The following is a 24,606-nucleotide window of genomic DNA, read 5'->3' as shown; positions in this document are numbered from 1 at the left end:
TGTTTTGGATGTGTACCAAATGCAGTGAACTACACGCCCTTCAAAGGTAGAGGACATACTCACCATTAGTCAGCTTGGTACTATAAACGAACCTGCTAACTCTTTAGAACCCAGGCCACTGACATCAAAAACTCCAACTGACACAAGTTTCAGCAAACAAGACTGACATTTTTCAACACCACAAAGCACCTACCTACCTAAGAGGAAAAAAAACCCCACAAAACCCCACCACCACCAAACAAAACAAAAAACCCACCAGGTTCTGGACTTAACAATGAAGACAAAAGTATGTTAATTTGCAGTATTCATGGCAATTTTTTGTAGTGTGAACATAATGCAATAAGAAAGAAATTACTCTAGAGGAACAGGCTTTGACTAGAGCAGTGGTAAGGATCAAACACATCAATTCAAAGCAAAAGGAGTCTATTAAGATGTCAGTATGTCCAGATAAAATAATACCAGTATATGCATTAAGACCACAAATGGGAGAAATATTGGAGATGCTGCTATAAAGCCAAGCAAATTTAACAAATAGATCTGTCTTCACATGTGTAAAGGCTACTAAATTGAAGTTCTTAGTACAAATTACTGAGCATTTATTACACTGTGATCCTCTAATAATGTACCTGGTGCCACGTAAAAGATTGTCTCCCTTAAGAAAATAAAGAACTAGTCTCTTATACATGAGTAGCTGCAACGTAACTGTCAGTTTCTCACAAGGAAATAAAATGCCTATTATAAGATACATTGATTAAGAAAATGCACTGTTGTTTCTATAATGAAATTACAATCTCACATTCAAGTCTATAGAGGGTAATTATCCCAGTACAACTTGTTGAATGCTTAGAAAGAACACTGTAACTGCAGAGATAATCCCCCCAATTTACCAAATAATGTAAGAGATTTGCTTTGGTTTGTCGCTATGAAACCAGGACAGTCTTCCAGTTTAATAAACTCCTAAAGATCAACATCCTATAAAAATTAGGACCAGAAAGTAATTGACCTGACCATTCTCTAAAAGCAACTGGCAAATTTATTTCTCTAGTAGTAAGCAATGTATTTCAGGTACCAGAGCAGCAATTTGTAATATCAATCCAAAAAAAACCCTCCCCAAACAAAATGTTTCAAAGACATTGCAAAGAACAGTAAAGCATGAAGAGAAGATAACCTTCCTGACTCACATGTTAAAACCTTCATGTGTGTAAGGACCACAAGACAGAGATCACACACATCTGTAGAACTGAAATAAATTCGGGAGCAGCTCCCATACAGGAGAGGGTGACACACTCTTACAGGTTCCCTACAGAAAGGGCTGAACTGGGGGTGCAACTGGATCTCAGGTCAAAATGCTTTTACTCCATTGACATTCTCTAACACTACTAGCCAGGCTGTCTACTCAAACAGTTGCGGGCTGGCTCTCTGGCTGGCCCTCTATCTCTTGGAAAAATTCTCTGATAAAAGTCCAGACAGTCGCCGTTTTTCTCCTCTTGAAATGACTCAAGTCCTTCCTTTGTTATGTTGCCAACTACATGGTGAGCCTGAGACAAGTACCCAATACATAAAACTTGCTGCCTCCTTTGCTTCCTTGTGGCTTCCCCACCTCTACCGTTAGTGAGCAGAACTCACCCAACAGACACATAACTGACAAAGCAGGGCAAGTTCTCCCCACTTTTGTTCACCGTGCTATCTTCTGCCTCACTTGCTTGTTTCAAGGGACTGTGACATCTGTACAGAGATTACTTTTCCCCATATTCTGTACATTGCTTTCAGAAAATAAAAAAATTAAATCTAACAATGAGCATGTATGCATGTACACATATATGTTGAAACACTTCCCGCATTCACACCCTGCAATGCAAAATTATCAGCCAAAATCCCAGGCACAACACACTCATCTCTCTACACTCCTTGAGCCAGAGAAGCCACGAAATTTGGCGGTCAGAGACCACAGATCTCAGTCAGTCTCCTCCTACCTGGGATCATGGCACTCACGGACCGGTGCTGGATCTCGGTTGCTAAGAGGTAAATAATTAAAGAACTCTCGGAGATTAAGTAAAGCATCTATATCGTTCTCAAAGGCTCTGTGTGCAACTCCTGGAAAGAAACAGTCAAGCAGTTATTGAAATTATTTTGCAAGCTTTCAATTTTCAAGTATGTACTGATAAAGATACAAAGAAGTAACAGCAAGATTTTTTTAAATCTGAGCTATTAACAATCGGGAGTTTTAAGCTAACAAATTTGATCAGCTAAAAACGTGTGGCTGTATCAGACTTCCTCCTTAACAGGACAACAAAGAAAAAGCCCCACACCACCTCGAGTTAAGCCCTGCAAATGGACAGTCTTCTCGCTTCTAGAATCTTTGTGGATTTGCCACTTTCTCTTCCAAATCCCAGAACTCTCCCACACTTTTCCTATTTTGTTTTCCATTACTAAAAAGGACCAGCAAGAGAGCCCTATACAGAGTAAGATCCTGTGCCTAAGTAGAGTTCTATCACTTAGACTCAAGCGACACACAAGTACAAAAATCTGCATTAGACAATCAGCTGTTTAGCTAGAAAAGCTATCTCATTTACTTTAAAGAACAGTTAGTACATTAAGTAAACTACCCAGCTCTCACCGGATACAGCAGTGTGCGTCTTCGCACCCCCAAGCTGCTCTTGGGTGACATCTTCATTGGTAACAGACTTAACTACATCTGGGCCAGTGATGAATAGGTAGGATGTATCCTGAGGAGGGAAAAAAGAAAAAAAAAGGTCACAGTAAATGCCAGACCGAAGCTGCAAAAGCACCTAAGGAAAAGCCACAATCTCTACAGACTTTCCCCAAAATAAGGAAACAGTTCAACATAGGGACGAATTTCGTAAAAATACTTAATGTGTCATATTAAAAATCCACAGAAAATGCAATTATCGACAGGTTACTTGGGAATGTTACTCCTGACTTTTCATGAAAAATAAGCTAATCCAAGCAGGAGACCATCTCAAAAAATAAAACAAAACCACCACCTTCATGTGGGGTCAGTTTGTGTCTGATCAATGCTGCCAGCAGCAGGTCAGGATATACCCTTACCTTCACCATGAATGTGAAATCAGTTAAAGCAGGTGAATACACAGCTCCACCAGCACAAGGACCCATAATGAGGGAGATCTGTGGAACTACCCCGGAACACAGAACATTTCTCTGCAACAGAAAAAAAAAAAAAAAAGACATTTAATTTTATCCAAAAAGTGCATCTTCAAGTCTCTGCTCAGATTCTACAAGAATTCACAAATCACAAACAGGAGAGCACAGCTTGCTTTATTTACTGGGAGACAAATACCTGGAGACAATGTTTTGATGGAAACAGAACCAAAATAATTTTGTTGCTACTGTTTTGCTTCTTTCTGTTCCCGTAATTTTTGGTTTCACATACCATGCAATGACTGCAAAGGACGATGGAATGTGTGACCTCAACAGATGCTGTAGGGGCAAAAACTTCACCGAGCCTGGAGTGGTGAGAAGTGTATGTATCTGAAATTTGAACATATAGGTACGCTATTGCTCAGAAGTAGAATTAAGCTTTACTAACCAACTGTGGCAGAGATTCTTTTAAAAATTAGATTCCTGCACCAGCTTGAGTTTTACACAGTGGTGAATTACTGTTGTCTACCAACATGGATGGCATGTCGTCCAAAAAAACGTTTACCTTGCTCATTGCTCAACTGGATTAGAATTGACTTCTGTAACTGTCAATTGCATCATCCCAGATTGCACTAATCCAAGAGACTCTTAGCATCCGACTAACTTGTCATCCCACCTGCTCACACTCCTACTGAAAGCACAATCACGTTTATGTTTTGTGCACTTAAAACTGTATATTTTGGTAGGCTCATAAAATAACGTCATTTCAGTGACAAAACAATCAGTAGTGTGTCTAGAGCAAAAATTCTTGCATTAGCTACAAAAACACTGTAGAAACATAAAATTTTCACCAGTCCAATCAGTATGGGATGTCCCCAAATGGTAAGGTTAACATTGTACTGCATAAACCTCTGACTTGCCTTTTTTTTAAAAAAAAAAAAAAAAACCAAAAAAAACCAAACAACTTTTTTTCCCCACTGACCTACCATCTTGACAGAACACGGCACTTGGAGTTTCTGATCCAAGTTTTTCAAGTTTTCTTCAATTACATAGTGTTTGATTTACTTTAAGCCTCTCTTTCTGCAGTGGAAATCTTTCACCTTTTCTCAGCCCTATTGAAAACAAATCTGCTGTGTGAAATTCTTAACATGTCTGTATTTCATAGGAGACACAGAGACAGCTGGTGGTGGATCACAACCATCAGCCACCTAACAAAACACCCTCTGAATTACAGCATGTCCACCTGTCTCAGACAAACAGATAAACACTCAAGAGAAATTACATCCCATCACAGGCAATCTATACGTTAGTGTGAATCAGAAAATTAAATATAGTTGTTTGGGGTTTTCTTCCAGTTAAGCAAATTGTCTATTCTTTCATCCCGAAGACAAAGCTCACTACATAGTGCATCTCCTACAGATCTTTTCATTGGATCACAATGTTTTACAAGGCTCAGCATTACTTTGTTTAACACATGGGTAAATGGAACTAAGAAGTACAGTAATTTGCCCAAAGCCAGCAAGAGAACCAAGAGGACAGTCCAGGTCTCTCAAGCTCTCATATATGCTGCTTTATCTACAAGTAACACGGGCTGACATATGATGATGATAACCTAAAAGTTTACTTACAAACACAGATTTAAGTAAAGAAAGACTTTGTCCATCTCAGCGGCTGCCAAGCTTCCTCCTGGTCATCCAACAGCCTACTTACCAAAAATATATCTGCATAGCCTGCCAAGGACTCCACTCCCTCCTGGATACGGGCTCCTCCAGAATCATTCAGCCCAATCACAGGTGCTCCAACCATGGCAGCTTGATCCATGACCTGGTGATGAATACAAACTCCTCATTACTGACCTAGCGAAGCTAAAAATCCCAAAGCAACCAACCCCCAAAATGTACATCCCCTAGAAAAAAGTCCACACGTGTCAGAATGTGAACTGCCTATACAGCGCTCAGCTTCTTCGTTTGTATTAACTATCGCAGGCACTAACTGCCCTCTGGGGTATCATGTTTTGACTCTTCAGACTGGAGGCTAAAAGATTCACATTTAATCCCTCTCATGACCTTTAATATTAATGTGCCTTAGTAGCTGTGCACCTCCATACTCACACTGCATTATCTAAACCCTGTGCCAAGTGACACGATCACAGGAGTTTGGACCAGAGAGGTCCAATCTATCTCTGTTCATAAGAAGATGAACCTTAAACACTCCCTCATATACGTCTAATCTCATCTTAAAAAGTTTATTGCAGTGGTGATTGTGTAATCTCTCTAAGCAGTATATTCTAATGCTTGATTATCCTTCTTAGAAGTTCTTTGAGAAGACTAAACTAAATCTTTCCTCTGGAAATTTAGAAACATTACTTCTGTCTTAATATATAGTAGACATGGAGAGCAATTAGGTACTTTGCCTACACCTTCATAAACATTCAGGTACCTCAACTCTCCCTGCAGCCTTCTTATTTCCCTTCATGTTTCTTGACTAATTCAGTCACGCTGTTCTTTCTACATCCTATTTTCTAGATCTCTGATCATTTTGGTTACTTGCCTCAACATCATACGCAGTACTCCACAGAGGCTTAAGTGGGAGGATTGAATTCGTTACATTCCTTACGTAAAATATTTCTGGTTATAAGATCCTAGTAAAATGTTTACCATTTTCATAATACTACAGCACAGGTATATTATGTTAAGATCTGCTTTAACATTAACATCTGCTTTAGCTCCTAAATAATTTCCTGTAGAACTACACATTGTCAGTCAATCCCCATTTTGAATTTCAAAGTTGCCTTCCCTGCCTGGTATTAGTCCTTTCAATCATTGTTACAGAATTGTATCTTGTTTTGGACAGTCTTTAACTTCTTAAGATTTCTAAAACTTCAGTCCTGTCTTTCAGGGTGCTTGCAGCATCAACTTTAAATTTTATGTTGCCTAGAAACACAACAACCCTACTTGGTCCCATTCAAAGCAGGAGTATCTTCAGAGTATGAGACTTTCAGCCTGAACATGAATTGGCGATAGCTATCCCTGTATAGTTCTAAAGCAGCTTTGGTCCTACTTGTAGTCATTCAATGTAAAACAGGGGTTCTTCACACTTTGTGCCTGGACGTCCATTTAGAATGTGAAATAGCCATGTGGCAGACACACAGAGTGACTTTACAATTTAAATGCAGTCCCACATTTAAAAAGCATCTGTGTGGATTGCAAACAGGCTCTGTGAGCCATGAGTGGCCTCGTTTGCTTACGTGAGCATTACACAAGGCATTATTGAATGTTGCCTTAAAAGTCAGTTGAGTTGACATTTATTGTTTTTTCCTGGAAGGCCTGTTATCCTATAAGGACAGGCTAGTGAAATAAGTTCACTGCCACATTTTGCTGTTTTCCAGGGACTTATATATGGATTAATTATTTATTTCAAGGCTTTTCCAGACAAGTTCTTCCTAAAACATGCATCAATATGCACGTTCAGACTACTGAAAATGTATTCATATATTTGAGACCAGACTTTTTTGGTTTTGCTATACCAGTACTTGTAGGGAACATTGCAGGATTCATTCTCAAAAACACTTTTCTTCATCTCGTGGACTTAACAATTGTCTTGAAACATGACATCATATAAGCACATGAGGCTTTAAAGTGTTCCCCACCACAAGCGGGCACCTATTACTCAAAAGAGCCACACTAAATCTCTGTTGCTTCAGGGAAACCATTACAGGCATTTAATGTGGTCTGAAAGACCACAAGGCTCTTCTGCAAAAGTAACATGCAATCTGTAGCCCAGACCTACCTAACTTGGAGCTTTGCTGCAAGATGCCAAACACTGCTACCTCTCAGCAACTCCAAGAAAGAATCCCACATGGGAAATGATTACCACTAAAGGGGCAGATCCCCAGGGAAGTCCAGCTAAGGGAGAACAATTTCACTTCCATGTTCCAGGGCATTTTACACCCCCTAAGCCACCAATAAGGTTTGCAGGAGCCAAGATCTCTCTCTCAGCACAAATTTCTTCTTCCCAGAATTCAGTCCAATAAGAACAAGAGAAGTGAGACAGATAGCACACCACCCAGCCAGTCTTTTTTGAGCTCTCCACTACCCAGGCTACAGCCTCAGAGACTCTGAGCCCCAAAGCAATTGATGCACCCAGAGCCTTCAACCTCTGGAACCTACCACTGACACTGATGCCAACCAAGAACAGTACCAACTAGGAAGGACTCACATTGTTTTCTAGTTCTGCTACCAGCACTCTCCCAGCTTCTTTAGAAATAAGAGATCAAAAAAACAGTAGAAAGCATTCCATCATTCCAGTACCATTACATCCTTCCCCAATACAAAGAGACACTGCAAAGCTCCAATGTGAAAGGGTAATACCAAGTTTTTCCCAATATCAAGGCTTGGTAAAGCCAAATAGTTATTTTCCATACCAAAGTCTTTGTGTTTTCTAGCTTTATACCTCCTCGCCGAGGAGTCTATGCCAAAAAGTTGTTATTTCCATCAGGGGAAGAGGCCTTGCGCACCAAAAACCTTGTTTCCGATTCCCTGGCAAGAAAATTCAGGAAATTGTCACAAGCCCATACCACTGAACACTTATGCCTGCAAAAGTTCTTGTCCTCCTTGCCCATGGGATTCAAACACCAGCTTTTCCAACGAGACAAGCAGACAAATGAGAATAAATAGCCACAAGCGCCTGGTAACAGAAGCTCTGAGTATCAAGGTGACCTCCAAGTTGTAAAACTGTTTATCTTCAGATTGTTTACTTGTTACATTCGCTTTTTCTAAATATTACACACTTCCACATAGCACTGTTTATAGGAAACAGTTTCTCCCAAGTCATTTCACATTTCTCCAGTAGACAACAGCTAGTTAATTTATATTTGTACTTTACAAATCTCTGGTCTTTTGTAGCACAACAGAAAAGGCAACAATTTAAACAAAGCAAGTATTACTTGGAAAAGCTCTCTTACACTTGAAAAGCTTCCAAAGAATACCTCTCTGCTCACCTGTGCTTTGACATCTCAACTGACATGAGGAGACAGACGTTTTCAGGTTGTCATGACATACTCCACTAAAGTCAGTCACAAATCATTTTCTCCAAAGTTATTAACACAACAGATTGGAAAAAAAAAATAATTTTTTTTTTTGTTTATCTTCTCCTGTGAAGTCCTACCTTACAGATCTTCTGGGCATGAGCTCCAGATAAACTACCTCCAAATACAGTAAAATCCTGGAGGGAAAACAAATTTTCAGATTAGGGAAACAATCATTTCAGTAAAACATTGCATGTAAACAGTCTAATCCTACAATGCTCTATATTTGGTTTGCTGCTCCAAAACAACCTGACTCCCTTACTACAGCCCGCAGATCAATCCTGTTCAATCCAAACCTTCTATAAAAGCAAAAAGGTCTTTTATATGCATTTGCCAGTGGATTCTATGTTAAGATAATGAATTTACTATGTACGTTTTTTTTTCCTCCTTCACAGAAACATTCTCTATAAAGGTATGTTCCTCTTTCATGGACATTATCAATACTGGATTAGTCAGGAGAAATTTCACCTGCGAGGAGGGTCCCACTGCAAGGGGCAGCAGTAAGATATGCCTGTAAACAGGCAGAAATCAAAATGTGAAAATATGCCATCGTTGTATATTCATGAGTTATGCTTCAAGGGTTGATTGTTCTTTTATGAGTGCTGCAGGAACTGTCAGCGAAAACTGAATGTTAGTGCTGCCCCTGGGCCTGAGCAGCAAGATCTTGAACAAGCAACACAAGGCCCTGGGAGTGGTCCAGAAAAGAAAGCGGATATTGACACCTACTGGCACCAACAGCACCCAGAGCCAACTTGTGGGGAGTTTCTCTGATGCACTCCCACCAAGCCTGACCCTCAAAGAAGCCCTAAAAACCGTGCGGACAGAAAACAGCATGACTTTGACTAGTAGTTGAACCAAAAAGGAAGGAACATCTCATGTAGCAGCTCGATTTGGAGGGGGAAAAGGTCTTTATATTTAAACATACATGTATTTAAAAAAAAAAAAGTATCATGAAGGGGCACATTTAAATTCTTTAAATACAAAAACTGTTCTCTACTTGTGTTGTTCTAAAATTAAGGTCTGTGTTTGGCTCCTATCTTATGTTCAGGCCCACACAATAGTGTCCTACCTTGGAAGAACTACATAAGACAAAAAAGGCAGGCTGTAGGACTTGCTCCAAGGTCACACAGTAACAATTATTTTGGCCACCATAGCAAGTTGAACAAAGGCTACTTTGTGGCCCAGAACAGAGAAGCAGTTACCAATGATCTGAAAGAAAGCCTTTCTTTCACTGTGTTAAGACTAACCAAAATAAATGTCTACCTATGGTGTTTCCTCTAAAAAATTTTTACTTTAATATGAAAAGTATATTTTAACATAAAAAGTATATTTTATCTATTTATATGCTATCTATCACACTCCCTTCAACTAATCAGAGAGTTTGAACCCGAGAAATGATTCCAGGTTGCTCAAGTGCCCTCTATCATGAATTCCACTCATTGCAATTCCAGTCGACACCTCCAGCAAACAGCTCCTATTCTGCAGCTTGAAACCCAGAAGATGGTTCTCAGACCTCGCAAAGCCCTCCACAGACACCTGCATTCGCACACATCCAACTGCAGGGACAGAGTCCAACTGCAGGGACAGAGTCAGAACTTGCAATTGCTTTAAGCACACAGTGCTTGGTGACTTCTCCGCCAATTCACTTCTTGGTTATCAAAAATGTGGTTTTAGGGGACTCCTCCAGTCCCTCAGCATATCAATATCCAATTATATTACCCTGAAGTAGTAACGGTTTGGTTTTTTGAAAACATTCCCACCAGCCCTGCATTCTTCACTCTTCATCTCACCCTTGTCACAACTGCATCTATCGTCCAAAGTTTTTAGAAATGCTTTTTTGCCGCTTCTTGTACGAAGGTGCCCTGCTTCTTCCCACAGGATGTTATGTCTATCTTATGGTTATTGGTAGAAGCTAAACAGGTACATTACTACATGGCCACACTGAACTATTGTGACTCTATTTCAAGGGATACGTTCACGCTATTTAAAAAACAAGCAGCAAAATCATACCTGACTGAAAACATAAGCCAGTCTCCCATTAATCCGTCCGCGGCCAGTCACCACGCTGTCTCCTGGATACTGCATTAAAAAACAAATAAATTCATTAAAAATAGTAATCAGCAATGACATCCATTAAAAAATTCACAAACTTAGACTAAGTCAAAGCAAAGACTGATTCTCTGAGAGGACTGGTCTTTCATGTTTGCAGTGGCGGCTGCATCCCGATTTCCCCCAGCCCTGGAAAGGAAAACTAGAGGTAATATCACGTATTAGTTGTGTTTTAGTGTAAAGATTAGTGAATTTTGCAGTTTCCCTTCAAATTTCAGCACATCTGGAGTTAAGGCAAATCATGTCCTTAGAGACAAGATATACCTTTTGTTAGGACCACCTGCTGGTTTTGAAAGAATGGACACAGCACACAAACCTTTCTTGAGGTGCTGATACAGGGGAAAAAAAAAACAACCCTGAAAAGGTCAACAAAATGTAATTACAGTCACCTCAACTACTTCAACTTGACCTGTCCCATTTTTCACTCTGTAAATAAGGGAAGAAGAAAGAGCTGGAAGAGGAAAAGGAGCCTGTGAATCTTAAAATCTACTTATCTATGTTGTCTCACTTTTTACTAAAGGAAATACATAGAAGTCTTTCAAGGCAACAATAGAAAAGGAATTTTATTGGGCTGTCATAAAGGAATTCCAGGCATTAAAAAAATAAAAAAAATAATATATCATGCACTCTAAGGACCATTTATGCTCAAGATGATCTCTTCTCAGGAAGGTCATACCAGCCTGGGGACTCTTCTCAGGCCGCAGAGACAGCGCTGCTTACAAGTCTTGGTTCTTGGCACACAGAACAGCAGGAAACACACCTGTAGTTCTAGCCACAGTCTCACACAGATGACTCCTAAAAGCCCAAGTAGTCTGTAGAGTGGCCTGGATATGAGCACAAGTCTCACCCTACCTTCAGAAAGTTCCAGGAACTCAGAGAAATTCAATGGTAAACTAGTATTCCAGCTCACTGGCCACAGTTAGGTCATCTGTTGTGAAACTGCTCTGTAAACACAATCTGCAGCTCACTGAAAGGTGAATTCTGAAGGACAAGGAAAAAATTAACCCTCTTGTCACTCTCAGAGCTTTGCTGCTGCTCCTATTTTCAGAAACAACAATTTGTTATCAGCACTGTGGGATGCAGTGTTGAGTAGTATGACGAGAGACAACACACCAGTTATTTCAGTTTGCTGGGGAACAGAGTGAAAAATTACTTAGAGAAGATATTTGCTCCTACACTCAGCGAGAGAGGAGAAGGTCTAGTATTCCCAGCACTAAGTCCCATCAGTCTCATGTCTACCAAAACAAAAACAAATCCTTCACCTTTGCTGGTTCCCAATGACCCAGTTGCTCACTGTGGAAGCCTGCTAAAGCCTCATCCATAGGATGCAGCCCTGCAACTTGGAAGGACTAAAAACTGACAAACTGGTTTAATAACCGCATAAACAGAAGTTGTAGTTGTTATATGCAGTACGGGGCAGTGGCGCATATGGAGCGGCTTCACATCGCACTGCAAACCAGAATACTCCACAGCAAATAGGGCCCTTTGCTACAAGAAGATTCACATTGAACAGGCGCATCTGCACTGGCCACCTACATATCTCAGCATGTTTGTTGGTCCTTTCTGTATCAAATTGCAACAAAATACTTTTCCCATGTAGTGATTTATCAGGCATCAATGTTATGGTGAGAGACGTGGGGAAGCCACAGATTTTTCCTCTACATGATGAGCCTCATGTACCATGTTGGTTTAAGATACAAGGTTGTGTATCTGAAAACTGCAGAAGCAAGCAGACTGCAACTTGCTAACAGACCAGTATGAATGCTTGAATTTGCAAATATATCAGATTTTAAGGCCCTAAATGATTTTACGACTTTGTAGTTTGGCAGGCATAAATACAGATCTGAGTTATTTCATTCTCTAGCTCTAATGTTACCTGTAGGGAGGCAGAAGTATCTACCCATATTTGTTCTTCATATCCGACTTGACTGACAAAGTTGTAACAAAAAAGCTCTGCAGCCCTCCTCTGTTATTTAAAATACAAATCTAAGACAATATCCGGGGAGGTGTTTGAGCAAAACAGGTGACCTTATAAAAAAAGGTATCAAGTTTGGACAATGTGAAAGTAAACCATGTAAGCTGTTAAATGGAAACTGAGAGTAATAAAAGGAAATTTGCAAAACAAAGAGATTACATGTGAACAGAAGAGCCTATTTTCAACCAGCTGGCTGGCTAAACAGCAGAGGACAAAGAAACACGAGTTTTATGAAACAGAAATACCTTATTCTTATCAGAGTCCATCCCAAAGTCAGAACATCTGTGTTCCACAAACATGTCATATTCATCAAAACTGTCGGGGTCCAAGAGCAGAAGAATTCGTTCTCTTGCTGTCAGCTTTCCCTGAAATGGAGCAAGCAACAATTAATACAGCCATCAGGTGGTTCTGGCTCTGTTTACTGACCACCAGCAGATAGAGTTTAATCAAACATAGCCTCATGTCGGCCCATTAAGCAATTGTGTGCCCCCAAAACTAGAAATAGCCTATATAGTGATTATCCTCCTTAAAAACAAACATAATGCAAGCCAGACTTTGAAAAGAAGGCTGACTATTGGAGCAGCACTACCACAAGATGAAGGAAACAATCTCAGAGTCTTTTCAACAAGATAGAAGAGCATCACAGCTATTTTTGCCTACACATTTAAGTGCCACCATTAAGGCCTTTGTTCTATTCTTAAACATGGCACCCTTCCACAGCTAAACCAGTCCTTACTGAGTTCAAGACTCAATTCACCACACTCGATATTTGACTGCAGCAAGAAGAAAAAGGAAATAGGACAGCCTGCAGGAAACTTCTGACAAAATCCTTTTGTTCTTTTTTCTGTTGGACATTGGTATAGGCAAAAGTAAAGTAAGGGCCAAGAACACAATCGGTTGAAGAGATATGTGTGTCCCTTGCTCAGTACTAATGATGCCATGCAGTAATAAATGATCACAAAGTTCTTTTTTTATTAACCTTTCAAACAAATTTGTTATTTCCAACCCAGGTAAGTATCTGCCTACAAAGGTCAGGGCACCTGGGTTGTCTTCTTAAGGGGATGGTGTGACCCTACCTCAACATGATGTTAAAACATACCTTGGCTTCTCTGCAAATCTTCTGACCAGTAGGTCAAAAAGTTCATGAAAAATCAACAAATGCAGGAAAGACTAATGTAAGCCACAGATTTAATTCATGTAAAACACAATGTAAGATGCTTGAGGCCCCTAGACACACAGAAATGCTTGCATATTGGTATGTCAGTGTCCTAAACGTAACCCAGTGAGGCTAACTCTTTTCAGATGTTGTATAACTGCGGGAAGGAAACTGCTGATGGGCGAACCGATCTTTTGCGGTCTTCACGTGAATGACTATTGCTATCTCCTTGATGCCTACAAGCCATTGTGGTACCGCTAGGTCCTTGCTCTGAACAGAAGCAAGAAACAATAAACAGAACATCCCAGCAAGAAACAATAAACAGAAAACTATGTTGTATCCACCCTCAGCACTGCCTAAATTCTGAACAACAGAGGTAAGAAACTAAAAATCCAGCTGTTGCCATCCTTCCCATCTGTCTTTTCCTCTGCCTTACTTCCACTCTTCTAGCTCTTTGCTTTCATCTCTCAGAAGATCAGCTTAGATTTGCAACAACAGTGTAAAAGATGAAGCTGTGCTGGATGGCACACCTCCAAGCTCAATGAAGTGTGAAGCAACCTAGAACTTACCATCACATGATAGACAGAAGTTACAACTTTCGTCTGTGCTACCCTTCGTACTCGTGCATTACAGCAAACCTTAGTAACAAAAGCTGATGTGATTTCTTTTTTTCTGCCTGGAGTAACAAGTAACGCAGTCTGTAATGCCACTTCAGTAAAACTCCCCCGCAAAAGGGCCTCTGCAACTGAAACGCAAAGGCGCCCCGGGTTCCCAGCACTCCAGCGATTTCCGGCTCTGACCGCGGGAGGCCGTCTGAGCCGTGCCCGCGGCGCGGCACGGTTCCCTGCCTACCCTGGGGACAGCGGGTCCTAGGCCGGCGTCTGGTGAGGCCGCTGGGACTACCCCTCCCTTCCCCGCCGTGCCTGTCGCGAAGCGGAAGCTCCCCGTTAAGGAGCCCGGCAGCGGTGGGACGGCCGGGCCGAGGCTCCGCCGTGGGGGCGGCGGGGAAGGGACTGTTCTCCCCGCAGCCCGCGGCTCACCCGCTTGTGCTGCGCGTCGATGCGGCCCTGGCCGCCGCCGAGCAGCGCGGCGCGGCGCTTCTCCTCGATGCGCTCGGGCACGGAGGGCGGGCGGCGGCCGGAGGTGACCCAGCGGCCCCCCGAGGTGGCCCGGCACAGCGGCGCCCCCGCCGCTCGCCGCAGCACGCGCAGCGCCGCCATGTCGCGAGCCAGGCAGCGGTGGCGGCAACGGCGCCTGCGCGCGGCCCGGCGGGCCTGGCCCGGAGCGAGGCGGCGCTGTACGGCGGCCGGGCTCCCCGCCGCCGCTCGGTTTCGGGGAGGGCGCGGACGACGGGCCTCCGGGGTGGCCCGGCCCGTCCTTGTAGACACGGTCCTGTCCTGGCCGGGAGGCCTGAGAAGGGGGAGCGGCTGGGTGGGCGCAGCCCTGGCACCTGCCTCCGCCTCCTCCTCAGGCCCTGCGCACAAACAGGCAGCTGCCTGACAGGCAGCCCGAGATTTCCTCAGCCCAATTGTTAATCGCTTTTGTCTTTGCGCAGAGAGGCTGTCTGACAGACCAGTGTGAAAACACATCGACTCTTCCTTTACGTTTCCTCTTTTGTGGGGATACACTCTTGGCTTTGGAAAAGCCACTGGGAATTTGGAAAACTTAAATTTCAGAAGCGAGGGTAGCAAGCAAAGTGTTAAACTCCCAAGATTAGCTGCCCTCTCTTTCGTATGAGTGTTAGAAAGTATTTGTTACGAAGACGCTGTCCTTGTGATACACAGGCACTGATTCTCTGCCTCCTCATATTAACAGGCAATCTGCTTCTTGTCATAGCACACTTTCATAAGGGTGAAGAAAATAAAGAGCCCGTAAAAAGGGAGTGGATTAGGGTGTTCAGGGAATACACATTGCACAGACCAAGTGACCTAACTGCAGCATATCTGCAATCCGGAGATTTGATGTCATCAGCTCCCAGTCAGTTCTCTGGTTTGCAAACACAGCCATCTGTATACCAGACAATTTAATTGTTACCCATTGCCCACCTCAGATACTGACCACCAAGAGACAACCTGTCAGTTGAAAAGAACTGAAGTAGTACTAGGTGAACATTGCCCTATGAAGAAGGACATGAACATGGCCCTGTAGGTACCACAAGGGTAAGTCTGAAGAAGAATCTCCAAGAATGGAAATTCTTGGATTACATAGCATATACAAGCTGTCATACAATAATTCATTTTGGAATGGCTCTCAGGCTCCAGTCCAGCCTCCTACTCAGAGCAGAGTCAACGCTGAATTCATACCAGTGTTCTCAGGGCTTTGTCAGCTGGATCATAAGAGTCTGCAAGGACAGACACTTACCTTTCCCAGTCCCTGTTACAGTGCCTGACTGGCCTCACGGGGAATCCGCCCCGTTTCAGTTTAGGACATCTGATTATGCACTTCAATAAAGAGAGGTTAGTGAGGAGACAGGCTCTTCAGTATCAGAAAGCAGCTATTAGCAGTGTCCCCAAAGTCTTCTCTTCTTCAGGCCAACAAAGATAAAGGCCAGTCCCTCAGCCTCTCCTCCTGGGGAAAAGTGCTCCAGCCCCTCACCATGCTGCTATCCCTCCTCACTACAATGTCTCAACCCAGATACAACTGTATGGTAAGAGATCCTGTCAAAAACCTTGCCCAAGTCAAGGTCGATGACATCCATTGCTCTTCCCTCATCCACAGAACTAGTCATCTCACCATTAGAAGGCACTGAGGTTGGTCACACATGATTTACCCTTGGTTAATCTATGCTAGCTATTCCCAGCCACCTTCTCCTTCACATGCCCAAAAAAGGCATCAAGAAGACTTGCTCCACAGTTCTCCTCAGAGACCAAATTGAGGCTGACTGCCTTACAGTCCCTTGGATCATCCTCCCCACTCTTTTTTGTGGATGGTTGTAACACCAGCCTTTCACTAGTCACCGGGGATCTCCCCTGATCTCCATGATCTTTCAAAGATGACAGTGGCCTCTCTATGACGCCTGCCAGCTCTTTCAGCACACTTGGGTCATCCTGTCTGGTCCCCCAAACTGTATGTGTCCATTTTTCTCAGTAACTGCTGACTCAATCATCATCCTCTACTGGTAGCCCCTCTCCTTGAACCCTGCCTCTAGGCACAAAGGTCTGGGGAGATCTTGTCAGTGAAGACCAAGACAAGGTTGAGTACCTTGAGTACCTCAGTCCACACCCTACCTAGCATGAGACTGTTTCAGCCTGTGAAGTTTCCAGCCCCCTCCCTCCAGACAGAGTAACTGGAAGATGTTAGGTGCATTCCTGCCTGTCTGTGAGATAGCTGCTCCTCTGCAGCAGCTAAATAGGCACTTGACGCTCCCCAGTCAGGCTCATTCAAAAACCTGGAAGCATAGGTTCTCCCTGATGACAAAATAGCCCAAGCAGGAAACAGCAGGGGATGTTTAAAGCAAAAGCTTCCACTGTCCCTTAGTGGGAAATACTTCTATTCTGCAGGTTGGTTAAGTATCATTCAGGCTGGCTACAATAGCTTCTTCATTAAAAATAAATGTGAAGAGCAAATCTGCGACTTTGGAAATTAAAGCTACCACTATTCAGAACATTGATCGCATGCAATAAAGTTAGAAATCTGCATTCTGGGAACAGAGAGGTTTCAAAAAGACCCCGTCCTGGAAGAGAAAGTTGGCATGCCTCAACAGCATGGCAGCGAGGGTTACTAGAAGCAAAAAGGCATTCTTCAAATAGTTGAAGTTCTGCCCAATAGAGGAGTACGGGGAAAACAATTGTAAACTGTTGCAGGTTACATGTAAAAACAGAGTGAAGAGGCCAAAAAATACTTTTAGGAACAACTTGCTAGAAGTATGAAAACTAGTAAATTCTTTTTCAAATACATGAGGAAATGGAAGCATGCCAGAGAATCTGGCAATGAGACAAATCAAGATTAACGGGATTTCTTAGAGACTATAAAACCATTGCAGAAAAAAAAATATTTTTTGTTTTGTTTTACATCTGAATTCAGTGCAAAGGAACTTGAGAAGATATATGTGCCAAAAAACCTGTTTGTTATTTGATGAAGGGATACATGGGAGGTTCTTTCACCCTGAAGAGTAGGAGAATAAGTAATAGAACAAATCATTAACACTAATCCTAACAAGTCTCCAGGATCAAATTGTTTTCACCTTAGTGTTGTAAGATAATTTAGAGATGAACTAGCTTAAATATCAAGTCTCTTACTAAAAACTCATATGGCAGGTGACTATTGCAATGCCAATTTTTAAGGCAGGCATTAAGGCATTTAAGAAAACTATAAACCTGTAATCCAATATGAATTATGAAGCAAAATAGCAAAAAAAAAACCCCAAAAACAACAAACCACCTACACCAAAACCCCACACCCAGTATTAGTGAACATATAAATAAATAGGACATACTGAGGAGGAGTTGACACAGGTTTTGTGCAGAAATTCATGCCATGCAGATCTAGTGCCATTATTTAATGAAGTCAAACATACACAAGGGAGATTCAGTTCATATAATTACTAGGATTTCCAGAGGCCTTTGAGAATGTCCCTTATCAGAAGCTCTTGAAACTAAGTTGTCATTGGATGAAGAGGAAGGTACTGTCATGAGTGGAACAGGTTTTTAGGAAATAAAGAGTAAAAAAATGAATTTTCACAGTGAAACAATTTTACCAGCAAGTCCCACAGGACTCTTGAGCTGGGACAACTTCTGTTCCTTGAGTTGGGACCTATTCTGTCCATCCCACCTGTGAAAGATCTGGAAAAGGGACTTAGTAAAGACAATTCCAAGAATATATACATGTTGGACCCTTGAACTGTCTGTTACCAAAAGGAACAGGTTCACAATACTTCTGCAAAAACATCAGCTCAATTTTCAATATTGGTCAAAAAGCAAACTGAATATTAGTAATGATTACAAAAGAGAACAAACCAGAAAACACATTATGCCACAGAATACCTCTATGGTAAATCTACATCTCTAATACAGCATGCTGTTCTGGTCTTCCGTCGCACTTTGTGCCCTGCTTTTGAAAACAAGACAGGCATACATGATTTTCTATATTCTCTAGTGTGTATACATATATATACGCACACACCCAGAAAGACAGAGATACAAAAAAACAGTGATTGAGTGCATGAAGTGACTTCTATAAAAGAAGCAAATGAATAGTCCTCAACCTGGAAAAGGGACAACTGAAGTAGAATGACAGACACCTGCAAAATCAGGAATGGCATGAAAGCGGTGGCTGGAGGTTGACCGTTCACCAGCTATTCCACCACAAGCGTTATAGGCTTCAGCTGGAACAGGCAGATGGATGATCTGTTACAAAGAAAGAGGTACTCCTCCATACCACACAGCTGAATTTAGGTACACAGCTACACCGGTACCCTGTGTACCAAAAGGGTTTGAAAAGCTCCTGGACACATCAATGGAGGAGAAATCTATTTAAGACTATAAAATACAAAGGTGCCACTGCTGTCTTTGGAAGTCCCCGAGACACAAATTGCTGGGACACTATGCTAGGAAAATAACACTATATGCTTACAATATTATTAACGTTCCCTAATATTGGTCATTGTCTGCTTTTGGAAGCAGGATACTGGACTTAGTTCTGACACAGTCATTCTTACAGTCCCATATTGTTAGAATTGTTAAGTTCGACATTGTCTCAGAGATGCAACAGAAAGCAAAAATTCTCCAGGCAGTTCCTCAAGAAGCCCCCACAATACAATTCAGTGAAAGAAAAGAAAGGATTTTGAGGCGAAATCCAGTTGCAAGAGGACTTTGAACCATGAGAAAAGAGTCTCCTACTATTTTTCTATGTTCAAGCAAATAGTAATTTCTGCATACTTTTGTTAAACAGAAGTAGTTAATAAAAACCAGTTCCATCATCAATACGTATTCCTGAAACAGCCCAAGGTCATCAGTATCAGTTATTTGTTGAGTCAGAGGGGTAACTCAGGTGTATAAGAGGTAGATTCTTGTTCCCAGAAAAGTATGTACAGCAGCATTCTCACTAAACCCAAATTAAACTGGAATATGTGCAGAGCTGAACCAGTATTTCTACATTAGCAGTTTGGCTCAGAATCAGCTTGAATATTTAGTGCTAATCCCAGATCATCTCTACTTGCTTTGTGCTGTTCCAAACCAAAGTGAAAGTCCTGTTCTGACAAAACTCCTGCACTCATGGAAGCCCAAGTGCTGAACCAACTCACACTAGAGATGAGCTGGGGACTCACAAAAATAAGCAGACCTCAGACAAGATACAAAGCCAAAACTGGATTTGTAGATACTAAAGCCAGAAGTGACTACTGTGATCATGTCAGACATGCTGTACACCATGAGATTGTCTTGGTAAGATATTATCTTAATTGTATATTTTAATCAACTATTGGTATTACATTGTTAAAAAAAAAAAGAGAACTTTATATTCTTTGTCTGATATATTGAAATAATCAGTCTATATTGGTTTCTCAAAAAAGCTGGTCAGAAGACCAGTGTTTGTCAGAGGACTAACTATAAAGTATCTATTGATAGAGGCAGTTGTAGTCTTCCAGCTTCAATAAGCAGCAGCAAGGGGATTAACAATCTGTCTGTCATCAGGCAGAAGGTTTTTTCATTACAGAACACCAGAAATGCTTTGGTCAAAGAAAGGCTGCACAGAGGACATATGGATCTAAGAAGCCAGCTTTAGGAAGTCACGGTAATACTTACTTGCCTGGACAGGGAATGAGGCAGTCAAGAAACAAGTAAGACCAGTGTTTTCCACCAGTTTTTCTATCCAGTTACTACTAAGATCCAAAGGAGAGAGCTCAGAATATCCCTGCTTAAATAACAATAAAACAAACCACCAAGCTAAAAACAATCTACTTTTCTTAAAGAGGGGCTCCCTGCATGAGCTCACAGCTCAGTGGGCAGTTGGGAAGATGACCAAAGAGAACAATGCTCCTGGAAGCAAAATTCAGTGGCCAGCTCTTATGCAAATACAGAGTTTGCTCACCCCACCCCCCTAAAACATTACAATTTAATAAGCTGTCCAAATTTAATTAATGTGATTTGGAGAAAGTCATCATCCTGAGCTGGCTAGCACATGTAAGAGCTAGAACAAGACTAAAGTGGTAGTACATCTGAATTGATAGAGGACCCAAGATTTTCCTGGCATGAACAGAAAACAACAAGAACCCCCAAGCCTAAACAAGCATAGTTGATTTTGGATTTATGGTACTACATCCAGGGGGAGGCGAAGTCTGGAAGAACTTTAAATTTCTTTGTTTGGCAACACCAGAAAAAAAAAAAAAAACCGCTTCAGTGAGGAAATTGAGCTCTTAGCAATACCCTTCTGCTTCTAAATGCATGCTGGAAATCTGTTTCGTGACACTTTTGAAAGGTAAGGTAAACAGATTTTTTTTACATTAGCCACAATACAAAGTCTACTCACACAGTTCACATAAATACCACTACAAGGAAAAAAAAAAAACCACAACCCTGAAAAGTGTACTTTCATAAATATGAAGTAGATCAACACCAAACACATCTAGCATCTGGTAAGAGTTCTCAGGTCCAGTTCTGGAAAAAAGGAGGAATCAATCTGACAGAGTTGCACAAATCAACCCTATGACTTCAACTTATACCTACACAATTTAATAACAACAGGAGGAACTTGATTACCAAAGATCTAATATGATATGCAAAATGCATGACCATACTTGATGCTGATTCAAATAGAACAATTATTAGGCCAGGCATGCTCGCACAGCTGGAGAAAAGCTATGGCAGCTACACCCACTAGCCTGTTTCAAATTGGTGAAGTGCTGGGAGAACTAAAGGAGAAAGCTGTGCTGAATAATAGATGCTGGGAAACGTGTCCTACAAATTCAGCCTATGAAAATTCCCTTTAAACATATCACCCAAGTGAAGTACGTGAATTGTGCGTGACTGGCTTGTAGAGAACAATAAGCAAAACCCATAACAGCAGTGGCTTAGTGGGTGGGTTTTGTACTGAGATCCCAGGGACCTTAAAGTTGTTGGGGAATATTCGTTCTCAAATCCAAACCAGAAACAGATTCTTCTTTATTTGTTGGGTGTTTCTGAAAAGCAGCAGATAGTTCAAAAAACCCCCACAACAAAACAACCAACCAAAAAAAACCCACACAGCTGCAAAGAACTGGTGGACCTAACAAACATTGAAAGGTACAATGCTGTACGAACAATGTTCAACAACAGTGTAAGAAACTTTCTGGCTTATAACAGGGAATTCCTGGGCACCACTAAAGATACAAGTTGTACTGTACTACTCCAGGTCTCATGCTTGATAATGTAGATGCCTTTTTTCCCCCAGAAAGATACTTGCAAAAATAAACTCAAATAAAAAAAGCAGGGAATGGCTTGTTCATACACAAACGTCCACTTGAAGGAAAGGGCCATCGCAGCCACTCCTATAATCTGTAAAAAAAGGATGTCCCCAGACAGGGGATTGTAGACATAAACTTCTCAAAGATAACAATTCTCAAGGAGAGATCCTGATATGATTTTAGTAAGCAACTAGAATACCTTTTAGAAAATGTGGCCACTCTGGAATAACATATGAAAATACTTTTGAATGCAGAGGAAAAAAAAAAAATAGTATCATAGGAAAGTCTACAGTTCATTCGTTAATATGAAGCAAAAACAATGGACTGGGGAGTGCCAGCATGCTCTGTTTTATCAGGATCATGAAGCCATGTTGTCATTGGATGCCCCTTTGGACATTCGGGTGTTACAAAACTAAAAGGACAATCCTATGAGACAAAATGCAGGGAGAATTAAAAATTAAAAAGGCACAGACAAGTTAATTGATGCAGCTTGTATTGCAGGAGAGGTCCCTGCAGCTGTGTCTCATTGGGATGGTAACAAGGGTGAGCAGGTAGCTATGGAGCACCTAACAGAAAGGCCCACAGGCTTTGCAGAGCTATGCTAACGACCTTCAGTTCCTTCTGATTCCTTTTTGGCTAAATTCAGTCTTTATCTTTCTTAGAAGCTGTTGGGAGGTTTGATGTTGTTCCTTTCTTTTGTAGTTACTGTGATTTTGTATTTAGTAGTGTTTGATTTGTTAATTCGTTAATAACATCAGCCCAGGAAACACAAGCACCCCTGACTACACTAGAACTGTTACAGTCACTCCAGTCTTATCCTTCCTCTCTTTTCATGATATTCAAAATGTAATGACACAGAGGGAAACATACATCAAATCAAACAAGCAAGCAATTAAAAGCAAGTTTGCCATTGACATTTGTCTTCTGTTTGCCAAGAGAAAAAACCCCAAACCAACCCCACAACAAAACAACAGAAACCCACCAGTTTCTCCATGCCCACACTTTCAGAAGCAGTATATATGGTGACCCATTTTTTTTTTTTTTTAATCTTCCCAGTTGATGACTTTCTCAAGATGCATCACGGTAGGAATTACACACTTTAGGATACACCACTTCCACAACAGAAGGATCTCTTGACACAGGGAGCTCCTTCATCACCTCATGCTCTAGATAATATATTTACAAAGAACCATCCATTGAGATCTAAATGGTTATTCCATTCAAGCGCTGTGGTAAAGAAGCAAAAACTTAAACTATCACCCAAGGACTTAGGACATCAGTGCAGGTATTTGTGTTTGGCAGAGTTCATAGGCTGTATTCTAACCTAATCTAAATGAAATATCTAGTTCTTCCCAAGTGCAGCCATAGTCAGAATGTTGATAGGAACGGGAAAAATGAAACAACATCCCTATTCTACCCTTATTCAGATTCATTTTCTACTGAAAAGATAAAGGTATGTAAATCAAAAGATTAGCACGCAAGCTCAGACTGTAAGTGACTGAACTGATCCATGACCACAGTCATCTGCGGGTCAGTCAGACAACTCAGCTGAAGGGCCAGGATAGGTCTGCAATTGTGGAGTTAACTTAAAACTAGCCTGTAACCTCCAGAGTGAAAAGGCAGCACTTGTTTGCTGCCCAACACCAAGGAATTTGCTATGTTGAAACAGGTTTAAAGTTTTGTACTGCTTTTCAGGCACAAGGAAAACCTTTTTGCCTGGGTTTTTGTGTTTTTTGGTTGGTTTTTAAAATACTGTTCACATTAAGTTTTCTAAATAAACATCCCATCTGTCCTCTTTTGTGCTCTCCCCTCCCCCTTCTAGATCTCTGGAAATACTAGTTCTTCACCAATTTGAAGTAGAGTCTGTGCTTCCTACACAGGTCTCTTAAAATGGTCTCCCAAGGCAGGCAGGTTCAGGGAGGTGAAAGACATAGCATGGAAGTAGAAATAAAACCACAGCAGTTGGAACACGAGAGGAATCACACATTAAGCCCTTCTTTCTGCCAGTCTCCCAGCAGAGGAGAGGGTATGGCTACTGAAGGTTACTTCTGCTGGCATGTGAAAGAGTTTATTGAGTGTTTCAGGGTTTGTTCAATATTAAGCACACACCACAGACTGGAGAGATAAACAAACAGTGACAATACTTGTGCCACAAGGTTTTTAGTATCAGGGAGCACCAAAAGTGGCAACTGCAGAGAGGAGGGTGAGCCAGGAGCAGAGGGTGACAGCAAGGCAGGCAGGGGCAGTATTGTCACTAACAAGAAACAATCCCACAGTACCTGAATAAGAAGAGCAGAGCAGGTCCAGCAGTAGTGATGTGAGCCCAGTGACTGCCAGATGCCCACAGCAATGAGACAAGTCCAGGATCAAAGAAGAAGTCAGCAGGCCAAGTGCAGTGTAGCTCAGCAAAGGGTAAGGTCTTGTACTTAAAGGCAGCTCCTAAAGCAAAGCAAAGAGGGCCCAGATGAAACTTCTCACAGTTTGGCTATTTCTCAGCAGCCTGATCCAAGAGCACACAGCTGCACTGCATCAGGGCTGGCCTCACGCACAGGCAGGCCGCCAAAGCCCTGAGGGCAGGAGCAAGAGGTTGCAGAGCCTGTTGGTGCACTGAAGACCCTAATATTTAGTCTTACCACTCTATTTGTCCTAGTGATCACAAACACTTGAGGACCTAACCCAATCTGTTTGGATAGCAGGACTCATTCTCCAGAATAGGGATGCTAACAGACCAGAAGAAACAATCAACAGAGGTAGGAAAAATTGTATCTGCTTCTTGGACTGCA

The 24,606-nt window shown here is 41.7% G+C and overlaps 1 protein-coding gene across 2 annotated transcripts in view; it reads right to left on the bottom strand.

Moving 5' to 3' along the window:
• PCCB (propionyl-CoA carboxylase subunit beta) overlaps window positions 1–24,217 on the bottom strand; it is a 35,604-nt gene extending 11,387 nt beyond the window's left edge. The window contains exons 1-8 of one of the 2 annotated variants that reach the window (XM_075760810.1): window positions 24,103–24,217; window positions 12,536–12,655; window positions 10,217–10,285; window positions 8,287–8,343; window positions 4,831–4,944; window positions 3,070–3,180; window positions 2,618–2,726; window positions 1,974–2,094 (exon numbers count right to left, since the gene is read on the bottom strand). In XM_075760810.1, coding sequence (XP_075616925.1) covers window positions 1,974–2,094; window positions 2,618–2,726; window positions 3,070–3,180; window positions 4,831–4,944; window positions 8,287–8,343; window positions 10,217–10,285; window positions 12,536–12,589 — 635 coding nt within the window. In that variant the 5' untranslated portion in view covers window positions 12,590–12,655; window positions 24,103–24,217. Of the gene's footprint in view, window positions 1–1,973; window positions 2,095–2,617; window positions 2,727–3,069; window positions 3,181–4,830; window positions 4,945–8,286; window positions 8,344–10,216; window positions 10,286–12,535; window positions 12,656–14,486; window positions 14,747–24,102 lie in introns of those variants that run through there. The other variant, XM_075760811.1, reaches the window with a different exon arrangement.
• Between the last annotated feature and the right edge of the window lie 389 nt (window positions 24,218–24,606).

Source organism: Balearica regulorum, chromosome 9 (genome assembly GCF_011004875.1).
Source record: "Balearica regulorum gibbericeps isolate bBalReg1 chromosome 9, bBalReg1.pri, whole genome shotgun sequence".
Classification (NCBI taxonomy): Eukaryota; Metazoa; Chordata; class Aves; order Gruiformes; family Gruidae; genus Balearica; species Balearica regulorum.
Note: the sequence above shows the minus strand (reverse complement) of the source record. Positions and strands in the feature narration are given on the sequence as shown.